The following is a 25580-nucleotide window of genomic DNA, read 5'->3' as shown; positions in this document are numbered from 1 at the left end:
TCTGCATCCTGCAAAGTACCATCCTCAACACATGCACGGGACATGATGGGGACTGCATCCACCACTCCCTGGACACCCAGAACATACACCATCCATGGCCACAAGCACCCCACAAGCAACCCAAGACACACACATAGGGACATGGGGCATGGCCCTGTCTGCCTGCAGCCACCTCCGTGCACTGTAAGAGGCAGGTGTAGCACGGAGCAGGGCATGCTGCTCCGTGCAGGATATGTGCTGATAGGGGAGCAGGGGTGGTGCAAAGCAGCCGTCACCGCACCATCCATCAGAGCCAGCCTCCGGCTGTGCTCAATGCTTTATTGTTCCAATAACCGTGCAGACACGTGGAAGGGGGAGCCTCGACATTCCCTGCTTGTCCGAGGAGCCATTTCCTTCATTGCTTTGCCTGTTTTTCCATCAGGAGGCTGCATCCTGAGCCCTGGAAGCCGCAGGCAGGGAGGCAGCAGTGCAGGTCATCCCCACCACCATCCTCATCCGCATCCCCACGGCCGGCGGGCAGGAAGGTGGGAGGAAATAACGTGTCCCAGCAGCAGGAAATGCAGTGCGGGTCCAGCCAAGCCCTCGACAGGTCCAGGAAAGCACATGCAAAACAAAGCATTTTATGGAGTCTTGGATTTATTTGGAGGGGTTTTTTTTGCCACAGTATTTTTTGCCCCCTGTTCAGCAGGTAAAGATGGGCCCAGGGTGCAGGGACCATTGTGGCGTCTCAAGCATGATGCTCCTTGAGCATCATTCAGCTCTGCAGTCAGAGCAAGACTGACCAAGGAAAGATGAACACCAACAGGAGGGCAGGATGAAACAACTCCCTAAGACCCAGGGCAGGAGCACTGTTCCTAATGGCAAATGGCTGTGGAGACACTCAAACTGCAAACCTCCGCCCAGGCATGAAGCACCCTTGCCTCTTAATGCAGAAAAAACCCCAAACATCTCAGCTCCCATAGCAAGAATAGGGCCACAGTGAATTTGTTATTATCTGTTAGCAAAGCAGCAGCTTCCCACCAAGGCTGGAATTTCCATCTTGGTTTGGCAGGCACAGGGCTGTGAAATGATTACTGTGTTTACTTTTCCTTTGCTAACTATAAAATCCCATTCCACTGCCCTGCCAAGAATGACTGAAGCTAATAAAATTCAGGCATTTGGAAGAAAGCAATAATAAACCTCCCTTTTGGGGCCTTTATGATGAAATTTCCCCCACTCCAATCAGCTATTATGCTGTATTCATGAACACTAGTGATGTCTCCAAGTGCACCCAGATTGACTCAAATCAATATTTAGCTTTGCTCGAGACTGTAAGCCCTTTTCTGTGTGGCTGTTGAAGGCACGATCACTGAGCAAGAAGGCGGCTTTGAAAAAGCAGATTACAAGTATATGAAGCAGCAGATATATAGATATATATATACATATATAAGGGGGTGTGTGTATATATAAAAAGAGTAGGTTTTTCAATTACCTAAAAACCTGTGAAAAAGTATATATATGCATGAAGCATTCATGGATGCATGAGTTCACAAATCCCTCTCCATATATATTGAAGGGCATTAATACAACACACAGTATGTATTTATATGCACATACCTGCCTGTTCTTGAGTAGCTTTTAGTGCTTGAAAGACCGGAACGTTCCTGTGTTTACATCTGCCACTCTGCCTGCTGCCGAGGCAGAAACACATTAGCTGCTGGGGGCAATCTGCTCTACATCATACCTGTGATGGCTGGCACGAGATAAAATAACACAGACATGAAAACCAGCCTGAAATAAAAGCCTGCGCTTGGTTTGGTCGCATAACCACGTGGGACGCCTTGATGTGCGCTAGGCAATGGTTCTTTCTTCAGCAGCCACTGGAACGACAGCATCCAAAGCGGAGATCAGAAGGCAGAAATGATGACTGCTGCTCCTCAGGGAACAGGGCAGGGAAGAGAGAAATCAGCCATGTCCCCTGTCAGGGCAGCCAACGGAGCAGGTCGTTCAAAGCATGCCTAGGAAGCATCGCTGTGCAGGCAGAGGAGGTGATGAAGTGCTATGATAGAGGAGAAACCCACTGCCAGCGTGTGCTGGAGCAGGTGCTGTGGGCTCTGCATTCCCAGGGGGAACCCATCGGGACGTGGCACAGAGAAGCACGCACTGGACAACCCCTCCTCTGCTGCCTGGCACTCCTAGAGGACAGTGCTCTGCTCTTCCCCTGCATCCCACAGGATTAAAGGGGCTGCCAGTCACTGGCCGGGATGAAGGCAAGCAGAAGCTGCGCTGAACACCGGCACATGCAGAAGCTGCTCGGTCAGAGCACTAAGATGACCAAAGACTAAGTAGATCTAGGTCACAGCTGTGAGGAGGTGCTGCAGCTCCTTTCATCCTGCGCTGATTCTCCCCCACTAATTCCTGCTTTTGATTCACCAAACCAGGGTAGGACAGAGCACATCGCTCCTGCCCCGAGAAAGCTCTGCTGCTGGGCAAAAGCCCATTTCCAAGGGCAGGGGGAGCAGGCTCCGCTGCACTCTCGCTCCTTCTCCTCTTGGAAAAAGGTGCCAAGAATGAGAATTCAATGTTTCGAGAGCAGCAGAACAAGCCAAGGGCCTGTCAGCCTGTCCTAAAACAACCCTTCCTCCGCTCGCCGAGCGCGCAGCCAGCATTCCTGACGCACAACAGCGTCCATCACCCCTCAGGCCCCCCCATGCAGCACAAAGCTGCAGAGCGTTTTGTGGTGGAGCAAGCCAGAAAACCCTCTGAATGTTCTCTGCCTAACACGCAGCCAAAGTGTTTTTCTGTTTAAAAAGCAGATTTGGGTCCAAAAAGAAAAGGAGGTTTTCAGCGAGTGATTATAACTGGGCCCTTTGGCACTCGACAGCTTCTCTGTTGTTATCGATGCTAAGGGTGTTGTTATGAGATGAGGCTCCGTGAAGCACGGACGTGAAGTCACGGAGCTTTAGCAAGGGCTGTTGCCATGTTCAATATGTTATTACAGCTCCATCACCACAGGCACAAAGAGCAGCAACTTGTCTCTGCCAAATCCATCTCTGAAATCGCTCCCCCACGCCAGCCCCTCCAGCAATGGCAGGCAAACACCATCGATTGCTGTTGCATCCCCTCCACGGCATTCCACCCGGAGCTGGGAAGGAAGGCGTTAGCATGAAATACCCTCCTCCTCCTAACACAGCGCACAGCATTAATCTGATCGGTGTCACAACTCACTGCCTTTCGTTGTGTGAGTCAGAACTGTGGATGAGCTGCATTTCATAAGCGTGGAAAAGTACAGCACTAAAGATGTGCTCGGTGCTGTACGATCAGAGAGGAGACTGCCAAGTGCTCCCTGCAAACCCCTCGCCGTCCCCAGGAGGACCCTTGGCAAGAAGGGGCGTGCAGGGATGTGAACAAGGAGGGAAGATGAGTTCATCTGCAAGATGTACGTGCTTGTGAATCAGTAACAACCTCCCCCTGCTTTGCTGCCTTCACTAACAGGCCAAATCACACGGAAGTGGGAAGAATCTCATACCCCATCCCAGAGCGTGCCTGGATCCAGCGGGAGCTGGAACAGCGCACCCATACCCCCTCCCAAAAGGCTGGGGGGAAAAGGAAACCCAGATCAGGCTGAAAGTGGAAGGAGAAGAGAAAACAGCCAGGACATTGCTCTGGGTAGCAGGACTGAATTCTTCCCTGGAATTTTATCCCAGGTGGGGGTTTCTATTTTACCACAAACATGCAAAATGGATTGACCACAGGCAATGGTCAATTGCCACCTCCCACCTGGCACCATACCTGTGCTTTGGAGCAATACATGGGAGATGGGTGCCAGCTCCTGCCGCCCCAATCCCATTTCCTAAGTCCCACCTGAGGAGTGACAAACAGCAAACAAGCTCCGCTCTCCTCTGCTCCCAGGCCGTAACAGAGCACGTAAGAATCCTTGCTATTACAGGGAAAAACAGACCCACATAACACACGCACTTTGTAGATGGAGAAGAAAAGCCTGCGTGAAGCAGCACACCCGGCTCACAGCGCTGCCCTGTCGCCGGCAGGAAAAGCCGGCAATATTTCTTCCAATTACAGGGGTGAGGGACACAGTCAAGGGACTTTGTTTCCCTCAAGCACATCAGGTGAGATGTAGCACTGCAAGAGCCTTGTAATATTGACTGAATGGAACAGAAAAGGCCAATTATGTAAATGATGAAGCCTGCTCCCGAGGAGCAGCCAGCCTTAGCACGCCGCCCTGCGCTGCTCCGGCTTGAAAGGCAATTTAAAAGGCTGTTTGGGATGTCGATCACCACAAATGAGCCGAAGAAGTGTGAAACAACCTGTGCTTGAGGCACAATCCCTTCTCGCGTCGGTTTTCCAGCCGCGTGGAGCCTTAACCCAGCTCTCTATGGCTTGCGAGCAGCCCAGGGAAGGTCAAGCTTAGTTTTGCATCCTGGATCCAGAGCATTTCCACAGCCTACAAGAGCTTTCCTTGCTACATGCAAGCCTCTCTGACCATAGTTCTTCAGCCATAGGAACTTCAGCTGAAAAAGGGAGTAAAATGAGTGGCTTTGTCCATCGTGGTGCTCCTTCCCTTTACTCCCTCGTCCCAGGGCAGGCTGCAAGAGCCGAACATCTCACAAGGACTATGCAGTGCCTAACAGCGCCTGGTTTTCAAATGAGACCATCATGAATCCATGCATGGGATGGAGCATCCCATTCCAGATACACCACTCCTCCGGCTGTTTGCTCCCTTGGCTTTCCCATCCCAGCCCAGTGCATGGCACAGGCTGCTGACAAGCCCACACAGTGATCCTGGCATGGGCCATGCCATGAGCATCCAGGCATGCCACAGGAGCCAGACTGTTTGCACAACCCCAAAGGTGTGCGTTCACACACACAGGTGAGCAGTGGGTCCACGCACTCACACTCATCCTCCTGTGGTGTGAAGTGGTCCCAGAGCAGGGAGGAAAGCAGGGGAAGGGAAAATTCCAGCTGGAAGTGTTTGCACTGTGACACCGTGAACAAGGCAAGTATTTCAGCTTTTAAATATGTTTGGAATGGCAGAGAATGCCAGCATCTCCCTCAGCTTCCCAGAAATAGCTTTGAATCACTGCTGCCCTAATGCTAAGTCGTCTCCCCCTTTCCTCCCCCAGGTAGTCTTTTGCAACCAGATTTCTATCAGCAGAAGTCAAGAGCAATGAGCAACCACAGGGCAGATGTGTGGACGTTGAACACATCACAGGAGGATCATCCTGCAACCCCTGAACTCCGCAACCCCACACCACCCACTCCTGATGGGCGCCCAACTGCGCCATCAGCATTGAGACCATGGGGAAAGCCCAGCCTGCTTCCCAGCCAAGGAGAGTTAGGGAGTGCTGTTCTCTGCAGGGGAAGGACAAAAGCAGGAAGGATGTAGGTACATTTGTACCCACTAAAACTGTTTCATTTCATTGCTCAGACCTGAGGTTAGAGCCGCTTCCATAGAAGCGGTTGGGAAGCCATGCAATGCATTCAGGCTTTGCATTAACACCCTGCAGGCCTTGGGGCAGGAATTACCCTTCTTGTGGCAAGATGGTTGAGGCATTTCACCTTCCACAGGGCTCGTGAAGCCTCGCACGGGCACAGAACTCCACATCTCCCTTGGGGTTTGGATAACCCGGAGCGAGTGGCAGTGCGCTGGCACTATCAGTGCGTCCCCTCTCCATCAGTGCTCCTGCAGGATCCCTCTTCCTGAGTGTCCCATGGGGCTTTCTGGCAGCCACCCCCTCCCCACTGGATGTGACCACAGCTGGCCACAGCTCACTCTCATATGGCAGAGGGGTACGGCCAAGGGAGACAGCTCTGTGCTGTCCCTGGGGCCCTGCTTGCCACCAAAAGCCTCAGTAATGAGCCCAGAGCTTGTTTTCTAAAGCGAAAACCAGCCTCTGGTGGGGAAGGGAGAGCCCAGAGTGATCCATGCCACAGACTCAGAGGCTATGGGAGGACACGTGCCCAGGGACAGCCGATGCTCCCAGCTTCATCCCGTTCTCCAGTCCCTCCGCACTATCGTTCCATGGCAATAAATCCCCCTGGAATTCAGGCCTGGTTCCTACAGGAGGCAGCCCGGGGTGCAGGAACCAAGATGCCGCCTGGTTTTTCCCTGCTCACTGCCTCCGGAGCGCTCCGCTCCTACACACCCCGCCGGAGCGCCGCGGCTCTCCCAGTTCGAAGCACTGCTGCGTTCCCACCCCCTCTGCTCCCTTCCCCCAGTGCTGGATTACTCAATTAGAGATTATGCTTTTGCCAGTTACCTCCAAGCCAACTGGGGCCTGTGCCAAGGTCAACACAAGTTCCAGCCAGTCCCATTAATAACTGCGAGACCAACCCACTGGAAACTCTGAGAGGTTAATCCCAGCAACAGATCAATGTTCCCATAACAAAGCCAGGGAGCAGGAACGCAACTGGTGATTTACCATGCGCGACATGCATGATCTACGTGCGCTGGGAGCTGTGGCACTGCCCCTCCGAGCATCCCTCCCCATAGCAGAGTCCCCTTCCTCCTGCTCCCCTCCACCAGCACATGGATGGAGCAGCTTCCAGGGAGGCACTGGCCACGGAGGAGGAAACAGGGCTCCCAAAAGGCCTTTTGGTTGTCCTGGGTGCTCTGCCAGCCTGTGGCCAGGGCAGGAGTTCTCGGGCTCCATCCCATAGCCTGTCTTCCAGGAGTTTGTTGTAAACTGGGCTCTGGAACGGGCAGCCGGTGTGAAATCTGGCATGCACACTGCTGGCTGCAATGCATCATTAAAAAGGCATTTTAAATGTGTTAATTCCTCCTTTTTCAATTAACTGCTTTTAAAGCTACATTAATGTGCATCAAAGCAAAATAGCCTTTGCCCTAATTTCTGCTTTGCCTTATATATTTCCTGGCCTTGGTGCTGTCTTTTCCATGACTCCCCCTTCCCTTTTCTTACTCCATTTTTTAAGGCCGTAGCACGACAAAAACACTCATGCAGAAAGGGAAGAAATTAAAACCCTTCAACAATGTACAGCAGAGTCCAAGCCCTAACAACACATGGCTTCTTAATAGCCTTTTTCCATCAATAGTTGTTAATTATTTTACAAAGGAGGGAAGTGGCATTGTCCCTTGTGCAGATGGGGAAATCTGAGATACAGAAAGGGGAAGAGACTCACCCGGTGACCAGGGGCCTGCCAGGGCAGATGGCAGCAAGGTTCAGGTTTCCTAAGCCTCCACCCAGCCCCGTACGCATGGGATTACATGGTTCCTGTGAGCATATTCCTGCTGGAGCAATAGGCTCCACGCAAGTGCAGCCAGCCAGCCCTTGTGAAGGGACTAAATGCAGATCACTGACTCACATCCTATAGGAAGGAGCAGCAAACCACATACGTGGTGGAAAAGCACTCTCAGAAATGGGAAGAACAGTGGAAGCATAATGGGAATAAGAAGAGATGGAAGGGGAGAGGCAAGATGAGCTGAGGGGAAAAAGCAGGCGCTGCTCGGCCAGATGCACCACGCTTACCATCCCTACGGGGCAGGATCGCACGCAGCACCAGCCACACACGGATGCACGGAGACAGGGATCATGCAGATCCATTCCCGGCCTGCTCTGGAGCCGGCTGGTTTGCTCCTGTCTGCTGTTACGTGATGCAGGTCCGTGACTTGATCAGAAAGAAAGCAGAAGCCACCGAGGGTCCTGGGAACCAGCTCCTGCATCCCTGCCAAGAGCACACCCGGCAAGCCTGCATCACGGCAGCAGTTCCAGCAGTCCTCACATCCAGGCTTGCAGTGATTGAAAAAGCAGTCCTGCTTTAGCCCTGCCTGGTTATTCTCAGCCAGCTCAAGGGAGCACCTTCGCTGAGGCACTGTCAGCCCACAGAGCGCATGGGGAGGTTTAATTCCTCCCCCAGCAGACTGAGCTCACCTGAGCCCTCCTTGACCATGTCCAGCAGCAGGAGCAGGACTACAGCCCTGCAGCAGGACTACAGCCCTGCTGTCACAACAAATGTGACAGCAAACCCTTCTGCAGGGAAAAAGATGCTAAAGTGGGGGAAAACAGGCAAGAAAAACAGCATTCTGCTCCCACCTAGGAAAGAAACACCAATATTTGAGGATATGAACAACGTGAGGTTTGAAAGAAAAGGCAATATCTTTTACTAGACCAAGTGAGACTTAGCTGTAAAACTGCTGCTTTTGAAAGGCTCGCTGCCCAAAAGCACGTCTGTTTTCTCCAGCTATAATGCACTGATCTAATAGAAGACATTACCTTCTCCTTGCAAACTAAGCCTCGCTTGGAATGAGGCTGCAGTGATCTCGAACAGGGAAAAGGGGCCATGCTCACCCTGTGTTTGGGAAAGGCAGAGGAGCAATAGAAGAACCAAGAGATCTGCTTCTTCTTGGGGAAAACACTCTGGAACCTGTTACCAGCATTTGCCACATCAATTGCTTCATCTGTGTTCAGAGCACAGCATAGCCCAGAACAAAGGCCTTGGCAATGTGCAGGAACGGTGTTGACTCCCCTTCCCTGGGCTGAAGGTGGGTAAATCCAACGTAACTGCTAGTTACCAGGAACATGCTAAACTCACACCCCACTACAGACCCGATTCTGCACCTCAGCTCCGTCGCTGCTCTGAAACCAGCAGAGACCAACAGGTATCCAGTGACCAAGAATGACAACCACTGCTGCTGCATCAGTTACATCCCCTGGGACAGTGCAAGTGGCATCCAGAGCGGATAACCAAACCCTGCCCTTTCTATTGGAGGGGTTTGTGGAGCTCTTTACTGCGCAATACTCAGCTCAACCTCCAAAATCCCCATGAAAAGCAGTCCTAGCGCTGTTACTCAGATGAGTTAATTCAGTTCCTCCCCACGCAGTGACTGCAACGATGTGGAATGGGGTAAGGGGTAAGTGAACAGCCCCTCGGATCCTCTGCCTAACCAGCCACCAGCGCGTTTAGTAATACTGAGCTCACATGGTGCATCTCACCCAGTGCGTGCAAAGCTGCCCTAGATAAGGCATTGAACGACTTTGTCAGGCACTGAGTCAGCAGCACAGATGGAACAGCAAATTCCTCTCTCAGCTCTGGTCACTAGGACACATGTCCTGCTGCCATGCGTGTGCCGCCGCTCCAGGACACATGTCCTGCCACCGCGTCCGTGCCACCACTCTGGTCCATGCAGATCTCTGGCTCTGCACTCACCTAGGGCTTGCAGAATAACGCTAGGAACCAAGGACACAGTGAACAAGCAGGAAAACACAGTGCGGCTCAAAGGGCAGCGTGGGCTGGTCTCCGAGGGATGAAGCAGAGTGGGAATCAGCTACCAGGATGGGCTGCATCGTGATGTGGTGTTTTAGGAGGTCACATCGGGCAGAGGAGCTGTGGCAGTCCTGGAGCTCAGCACAGCCTCTCGGAAGGTCGTTATCAGCTGTTCTTACATGGTGATTTACACCATCAGAGCCCAGTGCCAAACCAAATGGTTGCTGGCTTAGCATGGATGCAAGGAGCAGTTTTACATGTATAAATAGCCCAGATATGCAAGTGTCCAGAGCTTGCTGCCAAAGACAAGTTTCAGCTCTGCGTTTCCTCTGGACCAGTGCACGCGGAACAGCTCCTTGAGCACAATGAGGCTCAGGGCAATGCAGGAGCTCTACCACAACCTTAACATCCACAAGCAGTTTATGAACTAGTCTGAAGGTGACTGCTCAGGAATAAAGCCATAAGACTGCTATTAAGCCAATTTCCCAAGCTGGAAAGACAGATACACCTTCAGAATGGCTGTCTTACACCCCAGACTTGCCTTCTGCTCCCAGCCACTTGAACAGCACCGAGATCATCCCAGTCTTAGAGTGAGCTCCATCAAACCCGCTCTGGAAACAGCCCCTGCTAGTTTTGAGCAACTAATCCCAGCTCCATTTAGGCTCTCCCCAGCCAGAGACACCACGCTTTCCTTCCTTCCAGACTCTGAAATTACAAATGGCTCCACTAAAAGCACAATCTTGTCTCGCTGAATTGTATCTCACAGCTCTCCCTCTCCCTCCCTTTCATTAAATGTTTCAAGCCCCATAAAACACATGTAAGCCTTGGAAAGGTGTCACAGATCAAGAAGCAAATGCAGCCCCTAAACTGACCAACTAATGCCTCAAGAGCAGTTTTGCCTATTAGAAACAAATAGCTGAGGCAATATGTGGTTTTCTGCTGAGAGGCAGAACAGAACTGCTGATGGCAATAATGTGCAGGCAGAAAAGCTGTCCTGGTTTCCGCACTTCTTTGGGGAGCGATATTTTTGGTTTCATGGCCAACAGTTTATTTTCCCAATCAGCCAGCCACCCCAGCATCCCCCAAGTACACTCTATGGTTCAGAGCCACATCCTGGTGGCACGGAGAGTATGCTCCTGGCTAATCATAGCATCACCTCATTAAGATGCATCTCAGAGGGAGCAGCAAAGATGGGACATAGAAGGGCCACAGCACCTCAGAGGCATCTTTTCCAAGGCAACACACCATCAAGAGCTGACGGAGAGCAAGCTGATGCGTTTGGTGCATTTCTCATGGTCTCAGAGTTCAAACCTGAACTGCTCCATCTCTTGCAGGATCAGCTCACCATTCCCAATCGGCTGCTCCTGCAGCCCTCTCCTCCAGGCCTCCTTTGGCATCTGAACTACCCCAAAGCTAAAAGTCCTTCTCGCTCAAGATGGCTCAGAGGGGTCTCACATAGGGCCCACAGTTCTGTACAGGTAAAAAGATGCCTGAATATCCCCACTGCACTCCCGAGCAAGAGCTTTCTTGCCCACACGTTATTTCAATCTGCTCCCACAGCAACACAGCAAATCATCCCCATCACCCTGGGTAAGGATGCAGCTTCCTCTTCCATTTCACTGAGGGCTCAGACATATCAAGCCCAGCCTGCAGCTGCATTAACCCTCACAGCACTGGAGTTCTCCTTGGCAGCACAAACCAGCTGCTCCCAGCATGTTTACCCAGCAAGATATTCCTGCCAACCAGGAACATGTCCAAGCTCCAGGTAAAAATCAAACACAATTTACCCCAACAGAGCATTACAGTAAAACCAAATAGGCACACAAGCAAGGGATTTACTTTTGCAACATTCATTACATGTGCAGAGGGGACAACTGCAAGCAAACAATTTGCTTGGTTAAATGAGACAAGGGAGGCTTTCCTGGGGAAGATTGTATTAAAGAACCACCAGCAACCGATTCAACCCCTTCAAACACAAATATTAAATAAAGAGATGTGAGGAGTGAGAAAGGTCAAGTAAAAATCAAATCAGGGCACGGTATCCAGAAAAGCCAGACATGATCATCCCCAACTCAGCCTACAGGAGCTTCAGAATTGTGCTGGCGCATCTAATAGCCCAGTAAATGCAAGCCCATGGCTATGACAGTTATGGCGAAAGCTAACAGGCTTCTTTTCCCCATAGTACTCACCCCATCTCAGCGACTATCATCCAACACCACCAAGCACTGCTCGATGCATCAGGAACCACCATCTACACTGATTTCAGCAGCATCTCAGAGCCTCACAGGTTGCTCTACACAAGCCAAGGGGACCCCAAGTCACAGACCCCACACCCCTTACCTTAGAGAGATCCTCTGTGCCTCCCTGCTGGCTCTGGCTCAGGAGGGGCGAGTGTCGCACCAGGGGGTCCTGCAGCAGATCCAGACGTGGCCTCTTGGTTTCAATGAACTCCAAGTCCGACGGCTTGGTCAGGTCAGAGAGATAGGAATGCGCCTCTGTTCTCAGGTGCAACTCCTGAGATCTGGGGACAAAGAGAAAGGAAGGAGCCTTTAGAAAGCAAACCACCTCTGTTCTGTGACTGCGAGGCACTCGAGGAGGACAGAGGGCTCAAGGGGAGGCAGATGGCCCTGGATCCAGGATGCACAGCTCCATAGCTTGGCTGCTGGGCACAGTGCACCTCCTGTCCCTACACCAGGGCTAAGTGAACAAGGCTGCAGGTCTGAGCCTGCCAACGTGGGTTGGGCCAGCCAGAATAAGGCCAAGAGCTCACAAAATCCTCAGATCTGGCCCATATATCCCCCTGTGGCCAGGCAGAACTTCCTCCTGCCACGTTTGGCTTAAGGGAGCCAATGGTACCTGCACCGCTGTTTATATTTAGCATCTTCTATAGGAACAGCAAAGATTATATGCTGGGGAAAAAACGCACCCTCCTCCATGGCTAGACAGTAGGGATTTATTTTTCCAGGATGGGGGAGGAAAGAAAACAGGCACATGTAGTCACACATCCCTGACACAGACCTGGCAAGCTGCAAAGGCACATTATCCAGTGATAGCAACTGCACTGACAGGTCACGTCGGGCTCAAGTATCTTTCACCTGGTAAGTGTGATGCAGCTGGAAATTGGGGTTGGTTTTTCCTTCTTTTTAAACAAACGTAAAACTTTTTTTTTCAGCTCTGTTTTTCCAGCAGGATTCTCCTGTGGGAATTGTAAAAGGATCCTACAAAAATACATTAAACCTTTTACTACGCCCCAGGATCGGCTTTGCTGCAGCAGCTCCAAGGGTGTGTTTTTAACACTTCGGGCAGAAGTGTCTCTTAAAAACATAAAACCAAGATGAAGCACAGCAGATTCAAAGCGTGTGAACAACAAAAAAAGGGGCTTTTTTCCTTTCCCCCTTGAACAAGATTGTTAAAGTTCTCCTGAGGTGCGTGGGGAAGGATCCTCCCCAGTTACCAAACACTGACAAGCTAAACAGCGTTAGAAGCTACTCAAAGGGGAGGAAGAAGGGAACACATTTTGTCACGAGCAAGAACGGGAGATAGAGGGTCTCATGCACGGCTTGGTCCCCACCCATAACTGCAACTGCTGATGTTGATTTCTGCCTCATTAAATATCCCAGAGGGGATGACGAAGGCAAGGACACAGAGCTCTCTGAAGCCACCAAGTCCTCCCCATGGCTGTAACTGCGCTGGACCACATCCAGAGATGGAACCCCGGTGAAGGCCACCTCGAGCAAAGCCCTCTGCAGTGCAACCTCCTCATCCCTGCTCCAGGGAAGCAAGACAAACCACACGAGGATAAAAAGCCCTTATTGAAACATCAGCAGCAGGCACAGAGCATGTGCTCGCCAGACTCTGCTGCTGTGGGTTTGGCACACGTGGCCGGCGCTGGGATTCAGGGCAGCAGCTTTGCTGCTGACACACAGAAACAGAATCTGGCTCAGCCTCTTCCTCCTCCCCACTCAAAGGGGATGGGAGAGCAGGGAGGCTCCGGCACTGCCTTTTTGCCTCTCCAACTCCAAGCTATGAGAGGGCGAACGCACAGCTCGCACAGCAAACAGCTCCTGAAGTTGGCACTGATGCACAGCCCGCTTCACCTGCACGCGCTTTCACGCTGAATGATCCTCATCTTTTCCCAGCAAGCCCAGAAATACCTCCTGGCACCTCTCAAGTTTCCCACTGGCTTGTCCCGAGCCCTGCCCGCAGCTGCACGCCGGCATTCCGGGCTCTGCTGTAAACCCAGGAACAATGAGCAACTGTTGAGCTGGGCAGGTGCTAAAATATTCCAACACCCAAGGCTCTGCTGTGCCGAGGCAATTAAAACTCACATGGATTTATTTTCCCTTCTTTTCCCCCTTGTTTTAAGGCCATATTACCAAGAAGCTGCTCACGGACACTGGCTGGCTCCGAAATCTCTGCAGTTGTCAGGAACCCGACACAACTGCTGTGCTCAAGGAAAAACCATGTATTTCTAAGATAAGAGCAACACTCAGCTTTACAAAGGCAGTCACAGCGAGGCTGGGGCCGTGGCAGGGAAAGCAGCTGCAATGTTATAGGGTGCTATTTTATTTCCATTTCCACATCCATTGGAACAGCTATTAACTTTATCCACTGGAATTTCCAGCCGCTCCTGAGATGGCTTTGCCTGACACAACCCGCTCAGCCTGTCCTGGCTGCAAATACAAGTGCTTGAAGCCTTCACACCTTTCACTCTTTTACATCCACACCTGCAGCGAGCTCTCTACAACAGCCTTCTATACAGCAGTGATGCTGCTCTCTGCCTGAAGAACCTCCCGTTACACCGAGCCTGGGCTTTTGCTGCGTTTTCCACATAGCTCCCACCTGGCTGGTTTATTCCAGAGGTTCCTACTTTGCTGAAGGGAAAGAGTGGTTTTAATTGCATGGGAGCTATGCATGATTAAGTGAAATCACCCAAATGCCAGCGTTAATTACGAAGTGGGTCGGGTTGGTCTTCACCCGCAGTCCTTTGCCACAAGCACTGAACTACTTGAAAGCAGCATGAGCGCTGCTGACGCACCAGGCTGGGTGCCCAGGGCTTGCCCTGACCTCCATCCATCCACGTACGGCTCTGCTATGGGCAGGTCCCAGACCAGAAGACCAAGATAACCCAAGATCAGACCTCTGGGTTATTACTGATCTGACACACTCATCGCACCCTACCAGTTGCGTTACTCATTCACTGGGGCAGCTTCCTCAGCAGACTGACGCGGCGTGTTGGGAAGGTATGAGCAGATGTAATCCGAAGTGTGGGGCACCTGCAGCTCACTCCAGCAGGCAATGCAATCCAGGAAAACATCTATAACACCACCAGAACCAGCGGAGTATGAGATGGGCTGGAAAAAGGGGGTCGAGTGCTAGCTGGATACATACAGAGGAAGCATCTCTGCTGGGAGAGAGGAGCAAATCAGACACCCTGAGCTGCCCTGGGGGCTTGTAAGAGCAGCCCTGATGAGATCTAAATGCATCTTACCTTTATCATCTTCACTTTGCTGAATCACAGGGAAACAGGCAAACACAAACACTGAGAAGCCAACGAGGACTTTCCCACCCCGTTAATGCACTGCAGGAACTCGCTGCCCGGCTCTCCAGAGCAGCACAGCTCTCCCTTGCTCTTCAAACCTCCCCATCTCTCTATCAGCTGAGCAGCAGAAGGCAGCAGCAGCAGGAGGAGCAGAGGAGGTGCCTCTTGCACCAAGGACACAAAGCAACAGCAGCAACTCTGAGTCTGCCCACATCAACTTCCCAGCAAGGGCACGTTTTGTTTTCCTCCCATCCACAAATATTGTTCCCTACATCCTGGAGCCAAATACCATAACCAGGCTGGAAAACTGGCCTGTCTGTCTCCTGGAACCAGACCCGAGACAATCACCTTGCTGCAGCCGTGCATTTCCTCTGGATGAGACGGTTTGGTGGGAAATTGTCTTCAAACCCAAGTTTTTCATAAGTCTCCAGCCCCCACAGGTACAGACAGACGATACGATGCTTTTGAGAGCAAGTAATACAGAAAACCACTAGTGTTGAAGTGAATTATTTATAGCCAACGCTAAGATCTGTCAGAGGTTTCAGCAACCCCTTTACAGTTAATGATAGCCAGCAGTGGGAGACTGGGCAAATTGAGACCTGTTAAAGAGAGAAACTGGAGGGTTTGTAGGAGCAAACCTGCCACCAGACAGCTAGAAAAACACCTACAGGGCCAGCTGATGTATTCCCTGTCATACAGGTGGAGAGGAAGAAAAGCCATCGTGACTTCACAGGAGTCCATGGGAAGAACACCCTGTCTGGGTGGGGAAGGTGCAGCTCCCACACCCTCAGACACGTCTGCCAGCAGCAGGATTGAGTCTTCCCAAGCCAAAGGTGTGGGACAGCCTCAAGCAGGATGCTCAGCTCACCAAGGACTTCCAGGTCCTCGCAAGGCCTGTGGCCAGGTGGTCCCTCATGCCTCCTCGTGATGCTCTGGTCGTGCATCCTCACTCTAGGGCAGGTCTCTGTGCCTGAGCCACCCCATGCAACCCCCTCAGCCAACTGCTTCAGAGCCAACTGCAATCTCGAAGAGAGCAGATGCTTTATTTGAAGCCTGCATATGGAAGATCCCCATACACGGAGCCTGAATTATTCATGGGCAGGACCAGCAGAAGCTCTAACACTGCCACACTCAAGGCAAGGAGGAGGAGTATTTGTGTCTCTCCACAAGCTCCCCCAACATGCTTTCCGCAGGCATCCAAAACTTGGAGCCCCATAGGAAAGCCTTCTTGGTAGTCCTGGAAGCACTCCCTGAACTAATGGCTTCAGAGACATACCCGCTGCATATGTCGCATCACTCTTCCTCAAGGGCTTCAGTGACAGGACAAGGGGCGATGGGTTCAAACTTAAACAGGGGAAGTTCAGGTTAGATTTAAGGAAGGAGTTCTTTCCTGTTAGGGTGGTGAGGCACTGGAATGGGTTGCCCAGGGAGGTTGTGAGTGCTCCATCCCTGGCAGTGCTTAAGGCCAGGCTGGACAGAGCCTTGGGTGACATGGTTTAGTGTGAGGAGTCCCTGCCCATGGCAGGGGTTGGTTCCAACCCAAACCGTTCTGTGATCACCTTTCCTCCCCCGCAATAAATCTGGTTGAAGATCATACTTGGGAAAGTTGCTTCATTCCAGCCAAGGCAAAGCCCAGGTTCCCCCTCACCACACTGACCCGCTCCACAAAACCTAACGTCTTCATCTATCTCTGTGGCGCGCTGGTCACCCTCCATGCCACCCATGGACACGCCGTCAGCCTCCACCAGAGCAGAGGCCTCTTGCAAGACAAGGCTCGTCACCAAGCATCTACACACCAGCAGCTGCCCTTTCCAGGCACTGTATTCCCATGTTCATTTACGGGGAGGGATAAAACCCACAGCTCCCAGACCCTTCCGAGTGTGAACAGACCCAAAGACGCCCGGCTGCAGGATCTCACCGCATCAATGCTGGCTCCTGAGCAAAGGGTCACCTTTACCCACGGAAACTTAATTAAAGACCATAAATGAAACCAGACCGGCCGCACTGTTAACTCGGGAGCAGTTGGTGCCATTTGGCCCAGCACAGATGAAGACCGAGAGCTGCACGTGATTCCAGCGGCCAGGAACACCGCCCCGGCTCCCCAGCGCTCCCCAGCCAGCAGGATTCATCACATTCAGTAAGCACAGTAATTAGCCCTGCGCTCATGCTATGCTGCACATAACTATCGCGGATGGCTGCAGAAACACAGCAGCTGCTTAACGTATCCTAAATGTCATACTTGGGATCAGCACCAGGCAAACTCCTCCTGACTGCTAAGCAGAGAGGCTCTGGAAAAGAAGCACGGTCTCCCAAAGTGGGAAACAGTCTCCTATGAAAATAGTGACTCACCTTACTCTGGATGAAGGTGGAATACACTGCGTTAACAGGCACGGCGCTTATTTCCAGCCGTGTTTTCTGCCAGGGGAGCCATTATCCACCCCAGCATTCCTCGCTCGAAAATCCTAACACGTATGAGAAGTCAGGAAAACACAGTTCCTTGATTTCTCAGAGCCCTCACCCCGCTGGCACCTGCCATTTAACACTCAACCCAGTTTTCCTCACTTCTTTTGTGGACCAAAATATATCTATAGAAGAGAGGGAATGAAAAAACCCTAATCCTTGTCACCTTGCCAGGACATTCCTCTGCAAGTATGCATGGTACAACTTGTACCAACAGCAGAGCCTGAAATACTTCTCTTCGCTCCTGCAGTCCAGTTGGCACAGCCGAGCGAGCTAAGGGGAAGTCTGTGGATCCTTCCAAGAAAAAGCCTGCTACCAAAAAACCCATCCAGGAAAGCAGCACATCCCTGCAGACAGACACAGCCAACTTTCCTACAGCGACACATTCGGAGAGGTTCAAGTTTCCCTGCCTTCTTCCAAGACAGAATTGCAGCAACAGGGAGTTCAAGTCTCTACCCATCCACCAAGGGGTGACGATGACTCTCAGGGCTGAAGTACTTGGAGAAGGGCTATCGGCAAGTCCCCAGCATCTCCTGCAGAACTGGGATGCAGGACAAGCAGGGGGCACATCACCCCCAAGGGAGGAGAGCCCACCGTGGTGGGACACTTCAGGAACTGGTTCTCCCAGGGGACATCCACCTGCCTGAGCCTGGCATCCAACAAGCTTCTTGCTCAGGGAGCCCCAAAACGTGGGACCATCTCAGCACCCCATTCCTTCTGGTGAGTGACCACTCAGCAGCTTTCTGCCACCGCCACCTGACTCATCCCTACAACACTGTGCCCGTGGTGAAACACTTCACTGCGTGCTCCCTTTTCACCAGACCACAGCTAACCACTACCTGGAGGCTACAGCAAAACTGCAGCCAGAGAGACACAAAACCTGCAAAGCTGTAGGAAGCCCCCCTAAGCAAGCCTGTATGATTTCTGCATCCCAAATACCACATGCAACGACAGCAAGACCTGCCCAAACTGGGGGACAAACCCATAAACCAGCACAAAGTGAATCCCTATGGTTTTCCAGGGTGAACAGCAGCCACCACAGGGCAGGTGGGATCAAGCAGCCTCCACTGACACAAGCTTCAAGGGCAGGATTGTCTCATACCCACCACCACTGCGTACTAAGTGGGGTATCAGGCGGGGAACCATGGTAAGGGGGCTACCTTTCAGACACTGTGTTTCCCCCTATGTACCCCCCTGCACCTACACTGAGGACATTACTTTGCCTTTGGCCAAAGGAGGTACTGCCTCCTCCCCAGCCCCTCATGCTGAGAGCCAGCTGCCTCTGCTCAAACCCATCAATCCCAGCCCAGGAACAAAGCCAAAGTGCTTACAGATGCGCCAAGGGGACTCAGCTGCAGAGATTGTGCTTTCACCACCCTCCCCTGCCCAGGCTTTGCTCTGTACCAGGGCAAAGCCAGAGCCATGTTTTGCGGTGGGCACTGATGATCAACCCACCCGGCTCCACAAGCTCCAGCATCTTCACCCTTGAGTAGCAGAGGAACCCTCAGGTGAGCAAACCAAGCACCCTAAAGCCTCCATTAACACCACTCCAAGCACTATCCTCACACCACAAAGATGTCCCCATAGGGAAGATTGAGTGTAGTGCTTAAAGATGCTCAGAATCATCAGTTGGCTTTGCAAAACAGACTAACGCCCCCCCCAGCCCCAACGCCACCCAGTCTGAATGACTTCAGTAATTAATTACATTGGACTGACAATGTCTGCAGACACCCCCCCCAACCTGCATCCCCAGATGCCCCCATTTTTAATGAGTCCATATCCCAGCATTCTGATGCCACCTGAGCTGAACTTCAATGGTACTTTAAGCTTTACTACCCAGTATAGCTCTTGCAAAAGTTCAATTTTTCAGATGTTCCAGGTTAAAGGGATGAAAGATAGGTTGGGTCTGGTGTTTTTATAGCATGCCAAACCTCCACCATGCAAGGTTGATAGCGAAGTAACCACAGCAAGCATTTGGATGTGCATCTAAGACCTGACAACCTCGATTAACATTCACCCACATTCATGTGATTGTCAACACAAGAAATAAGTTTGGAGAGTCTGAAACATTTGTAAGCCAAAGGGAGCTGCTTGGAAGACCACAGCACATTTGGCATGTGGTAGAGCAGACACCAGGGCTTGCAATTGGGTTTTTTTAGTTACATGGAAGAACCAAGATATATTTACTGAAATAGCATATTGAGACCTTGAAGCCTTCCTTTTACTGGAGAGCAGAACCGGTTCTCCGTGTTGCAAACCGTAAGTGGTGTGAATAGCAAAACCAGGCAGGAACATGTTGTTGGGTTCTCTTTACCCGTCTCCCCCAGATTTAGCTGAACCTGACCCACTTCCAAGTTAACAGTGTTACTCTGCACTGAGAAATCAAAGCACTGAGAAATCAAAGCAAAGCAATGTAACACGCTGCAATAAATTACACAACATCAGAAGTGACATTACCCTCTGTATATGCAGGTGCCACAGGCACAATCCAGAAGAGCACATCAAGGAAGGCAGATGCAAAACTAACTTTGGAGGTTGCTTTTTGCCTCCAGATTCCCAGGGTTTTCTGCTGAGCACCAAATCCATGCCACTAGGAAAGGAGAGTCCTGTCTGCAGCTATGCCCTTATGCATCCAGCACCCTGAGGTCTTTCTCCTCTCCCCTAACAGTTATGATTTTAGAGAACCGGATTCATCTCTGACTCTGCACTGGTTTTATTCTTAGCCCAACTAAGGAATAAGCATCAAAAAATGCTTTGCATAAGGCTCTTATTTTGCTTCCAGGCCATTTTTTTCCAAAACCACTAAGCATCAAATGCAGAAGAGAAACTGTGAGAGCAGCATTTTGAGACAAAACAGAGAGTGAGAGTGATGGCCTTCAGAAGAGATCAGCCCCTGTGGTGAAAGCATCTACAGCATTTCCAGCCACACAGCACTTGTCTGAGTAGCACCCAAAAACACTGCCAGCCTCCCACGGGAGGCTGTGAACGAAAACAGGGACACAGGGAGAGCTGTGAGGAGAGCAGGCAGGAAAAATCCGCTCAGAGAAAGTTGTGAGGGGAACGCAGGAAGAGAAACAAAGCCAACGAAAGCAGGGAGGAAGAGCAGCAAAAGAGGAAGCGGAGACGAGCAGTGGAAATGAGCTCTTCTCACTCCTCCCTTCGGCCTCGGGAGCCACAGCCCAAACCCAACCACACAGCTTTGTTTTCTACTCTGAAGAGAGCCAATGCAACCAGTTGCAGCAACGTATAGCTCCCTAGAAGTGAGAGGGGTGGGTTTGTTGGTGTTTTTAGGACGCCTTTAAAGTGCATGAAGAAACCAGAAGGCAAAGGTGCCACTGGCATCAGCACAAGGAAGCTAAACTGGCATAAAAGCTGAGCAGAGTCCGTACAATGATACACATTGGCTCTCCTCCACACCACAGCACTGCACTACACATTCCCTAATGCAGACAGGATGCCCATATCCCAAAGGAAGCAGGGAGCTGGTACCTTTCATTTCCCGGCTGGAACTCGGACAGCAGGGATGGCCTCCGCCGCTGTGGCTGCATGATAGACCCCGGCGGGAGGTGGGAAGCGAAATCCCTGGAATGATGCTGGTACTCCAACAGCGCAACGTCCTGTGGGAACAAACACACAACAGCTCATTAGGCTGGTGGCAACTTTAAAGTAAACCTTGATAACTGAAGAGAAACCATACAAATACAGTGCTTCCCCCTCCCAAGGGGTTCCCAGTCACCCCAGTCCTGCAATGGTATTGGGATGGTAGCTCAGCCGTGGTCCAACCTGCCTCTAGCCTTTTAACTGGGGACCCCAGCAGTGTCGACCCAGGCACTGGGCACACACACAGGGATTTCTGGTATCCAAAAGTCCTGGTGAAGAACAGGTAAGAAGAAAATTGAGAGTCAGAGAGCGCTTTCAGCATCAAGCCACAGAGCAGTGCGGGGAAAGAAAGAGAGAGGAGAAGAGAAATCACAAATGTTATCTTGAGAGTGTTCCTTTAAACACAGCTCCCCAGGGCTGAGCTCAAGGGGTTTGAAAGGACACTTTGCTACTTATTATGTGTACATCTCTTTTGTTCCTTGACCCTGGGAGAGTACAGTACAGTATGTTCCTGATTTTAATTAAATAAGGATCCCTCCTGCTCTGTGCCACAGACTGATTCCAGCAACTGCATTTTAGCAGCTACATTCAACTCCTAGCTTTTATTTGCAGATAGATACTTGACCAGAAGACTAATCATCTCATTAACTGAGACCTTGGGCAGGGGCATGGAAAGCCCAGCCACAGAATATCCCTGGTAGCACTGACACACGTTTGTGTTAGAACCAGTCCCACCTGGGAGTCTGCTTTGAACAGTTCTCAACTGGAACAAGAAAGCTCCAACTCCCTCAAAAAGAGGTATTTCAAAGCCTAAATAAAATAAACCCCAATAAATAAACCACCACAGGCAGCTGGGGGTGTGGGAGGGCTGACAGCCCCAACAGCTACAATTGGTATTATCTGATCAGATGAAGACTGACATGCCCCAGCACTAGGGAAGCTGGAGAAGTGCCCCAGCGAGCTGCATGGCCAGCAAAGAAAGGATTCTGGGGGTTAAGCAGCAAGAACCAGCCCCAGTGACCCCCTCTCTGAAGTGGTAAGTGAGGAGAGCAGACCTGCACTGGATGCCGTGCTCCCCTCCAGCTGAGGAGTAAAAGGGCATGTCAAAGCCACTAGATGGTAAAACAAGATGTTTGCATGGGAGCTTTCTGGAAAACAGAAGTTGTGAGCACTCAGTACGGGGCAGCCAGGAAAGGCAGATTCCCTACCCCACATCCAAGCTCCCTGGCACAAAAGCTGGAAATGACCAGTACGAAATGGAGGAAGAAGGAGAATGGTGGTGTCTGATGGACGTCGCTTCTCCATACGCCTAGGTAAGTGCACCAGTGTTTGGAATCAGGTTCATTGCTCCCCAGGATAAGGCTGGGGTGGTGCTGCTCTTCTGACCAACCTTGGGAAACACCAGGAACCTCTGCCAGCCCCACGTTCCTGGTCTCCACCTCCAGCCTGGCCAGTCCAGACCTCAGCCTCTGGGGCAAGGGGTGCCTGCAGACAGGCTCTTGCGACACGAGAAGGGCATTACTGGGACATCATCTACTCATCCTCATGGGGATGAGCCACTGGTGTACATCCAGGCGTGAAGATGCTACCCTGTGATGCTGCTTTTCCTTTGGCTCTATCCATGGGGGGCTGCAGGACAGAATATGTCACTGGTCCAAACAATGGGGGGACAAACTGAGACATGTGGAGTGAAGGAGCCCATCAGCTCTCACAGCCAAAGCAGAATCGCTGCCTACAGCGTTTCCCCACGTTCACACTCGTCCTGGTCCAAAACAAAAATGGCAACGCAGCTCCTGACATCCACCTACAAACCAAACACACTCCCCGTGTCTGGGGAGACACCACAACAGGCCCACAACCAGGACCATCACCTGCTGTGGGTGTACAAACAAGAATTACCCGTCTGGGAGGCTCGAAGGCCGTGCCCTTGAGAAAAGAAAGAGAAGGCTCTTGCGTGTCCCGAGAACCATCTGTTCTTCCTTTTCCTCCTACCCACACTCAGCTGAGCTTTGCCTTTTCCTCTTCATCCCCCATCAGAAAACTGCTGCTGGAGCTCAGAGCCTGCTGGCATGGCCTGAAGAGACAGGGAAGGCTGCTATTCCCAGCTATTGGCCATGGGCTGGCACAGCAGACGTACCCCTGCGGCTTCACCACTGAGGGCAGTGCTGGTGAGCACCAGCTCCTGCCTTCCCAGGCATCACCCGCCCCACTGTGACCTGCTCTGCTCTGCTCACATCAGGGTTTGGTTCCACCAGAAGAAAACATAAACTAAAAATCAGCGAGGAGGATCAGAACTGGTGAATCCCTGTGATGAACCAAAGGAGCCACGGGAGGCCTGGCAGGACGTAGGTGCATTAATGGCTCACCAAGCTACTACAACAAGTTGCACTGGGAGCTATGCCTGTATTTTTCGAACACAGACACTGGAAAGGTTCAGGAGCTCCCTTCGGAACTGCCTGGTGGACTTGGCAGTGCTGGGTTAACAGCTGGACTCGATGACCTTAAAGGTCTTTTCCAACCTACATGATTCTGTGACTCAGAAAAGGCTTTGGTTTTGGTTAGCAGCGCTCTAAAGGCACCCTTGCTGCCAGGGCTACTGCACCCTCCACATGCAGACACGAGGGAGCAGCGTCCAGTGGGTACCATGTGAATTCCCCACCACCAAAGCACACAAACGGGATTTATTTCCCATCCTGACCTAAAATTTCCGGTGCATCCTTGGCACCTGCAAGAGACCTGAAATAAAACAACCAAACGCCTCTGTAGCCCCAAGGTACATGTTGTTCCTCTTCAGAGCAAGAATTACACGTAATCAAACAGAAATTAAGGAAGCAGAAAGACCAGGGGTAGTCGGGGGCTCTGCCACATCAACGGGTTTAGGGGGCTGGAGGGAGGATTTGCAGCAGTCAAGGAGAGATGCAAAGAGATGAGCACCTCTTTTACTTACATTGATAGAAATTAAGCTTCTTTCCTCAGGTGAAGGAGCGGGAATGTTTCCAAAACAAAACCAAAGCAAAGCAATCAAAATCACTTTGCAAGTCTCAATATCAAGACTTTATTCTCCTGATAAAACAGCAGCTTCCCAAAATATAACCCGGGTGAGGGAACTGTGTCCCCTCTAACCACCGGCTGGGCTGAGCCGGCACAAGCAGCATCACCAGAGACAGACACCAAGAGTGCCATAAATCACCCGGCAGAGCAATGCAGCCCACATTTAGATACATAAGATGCTGAAGAGCCCAAAGCAGCCTCATTGTAACACACTTCTTGATGCAGCAGAATGAAGAGGTTCTTGGGCCCAGCTAGAGGTGCCAACAGCACCCAATGAGGGAGGCTGGGCACATCCACACTGCCCCTGCCCCGGGGTGCTGCTCAGTGAGAGCCCTCCCAGCCTCAAGGTCTTCTTGTGTTGTTACCTGATTTGGGAACACTGAGGGCGCCGTCTTCCTCTCCTTCCTGGTAAATCCTCTGACCCTAAATAACCCGAGTCTATCAGGCTCATTAGATACACTAATCAAACTGGCTGAAGCCAGGAGGCTGAATGCAGCGCTACAGAACAGCTCTCGGCAACACAAAAACAGCCCTGCTGGTTTTCATCCCCTTTCTAACAGCTCTAAAAGCTTACAGCCTGCTGCCTCACCTACCATAAGGCCTCCAACATCTTCTGCGCTGTCCCCTGCCCCCAGGATAACCCCGCACTAAACTAATAACTGCTCACATCCCTTCTGCCTCTCACTTTCTGTTCTGAACACGTGCACTTGCTGCATTTCTCCTTCCCCTGCCTGCAGGTGCCCAGCCCGGGGTGCCTGCACTCCAACAAGGAGGAGGAAAAGCAGGTTTGAAAGTGATGCTGGAAGGGATGCACTGACCTGCGACGCACGGAGCCAAACATTAAAGCACAGCCAACAGCAGCTCTGACCCTGCTCTCTCAGCTCCAGCACATCCATACGGATAAGGCATCTACCGACTGCTGCATCCAGATGGCATTCCCACAGCTGCAAGAATTATCATCCCCCAAGGAAAAGACCCCAGAGACATGAGGCTTGCAGAAAGGAAGCCTGGAGCTGGCCTTGCAACAGAACAGCGAACTGCTCCTCCTCTCTTCCTCCCACCAGCACAAAAACAAGCGCAAACACCCAGTGCTTCTGGCTTCCTTGGAAAACAGCTCTGGAGCAAACCCATGGAGACCTGGAGCACAGCCAGAACAGCACCTGCAGCACAGCCTGAGCAGCCCCAAGTATTGGATCCATCCCCTGTCACTCACCGCGTCCCCAGCCGAGCACAGAGCCAGGAGCTCCCCGCCGGGTTTCGGTGCGCACAGCTCTGCTTCAAAGCCACCAGCTCTTGCTGTGCAGTGACGCCCACAGCAGCGCGCCCGGGGTCCCACCACATCCGCCAGCTGAGCAGCACCAGCAGCACCCCGAATCACAGCATCAGGCGCAGGATACCCCTTACCTGCAGAGCAACCCGGGCACAGCTCCAAGCCGCTGTCTCACACTGTCCTCGTCACCTCTCGCACGCAGGCAAACAGGCCAGGGCACTGCTCACACTCACCGAGGAGCAAATCCCAGCTCCTCGCCACCTCCACCAAGGATTAGGGCTGTGAGGAGCTCGCCCAGCGCTGGATTGCGAATAGTTTGCGTTTCTTAACAACGTGCTATTTCTGCTGAAGCACTCCCAAGCATTTAAGTTTAAATGAGGCCGATTGCTAATGGTGTGGTCCACTAGTGAGCAAAAACCAATGCTGAAGCATCCCTAT

The 25580-nt window shown here is 51.8% G+C and overlaps 1 protein-coding gene across 14 annotated transcripts in view; it reads right to left on the bottom strand.

Moving 5' to 3' along the window:
* Positions 1–25580, bottom strand: part of NCOR2 (nuclear receptor corepressor 2) — a 229705-nt gene that overhangs the window by 129464 nt on the left and 74661 nt on the right. For all 14 annotated transcript variants that reach the window (XM_065692712.1, XM_065692720.1, XM_065692710.1 and 11 more), the window contains exons 3-4: positions 20711–20838; positions 11560–11740 (exon numbers count right to left, since the gene is read on the bottom strand). In XM_065692712.1, the coding sequence (XP_065548784.1) occupies positions 11560–11740; positions 20711–20838 (309 nt within the window). The remainder of the gene's footprint in view (positions 1–11559; positions 11741–20710; positions 20839–25580) is intronic.

The sequence above is a fragment of the Lathamus discolor genome, chromosome 12, assembly GCF_037157495.1.
Source record: "Lathamus discolor isolate bLatDis1 chromosome 12, bLatDis1.hap1, whole genome shotgun sequence".
Classification (NCBI taxonomy): Eukaryota; Metazoa; Chordata; class Aves; order Psittaciformes; family Psittacidae; genus Lathamus; species Lathamus discolor.
This window is presented reverse-complemented; position numbering and strand designations above follow the sequence as displayed.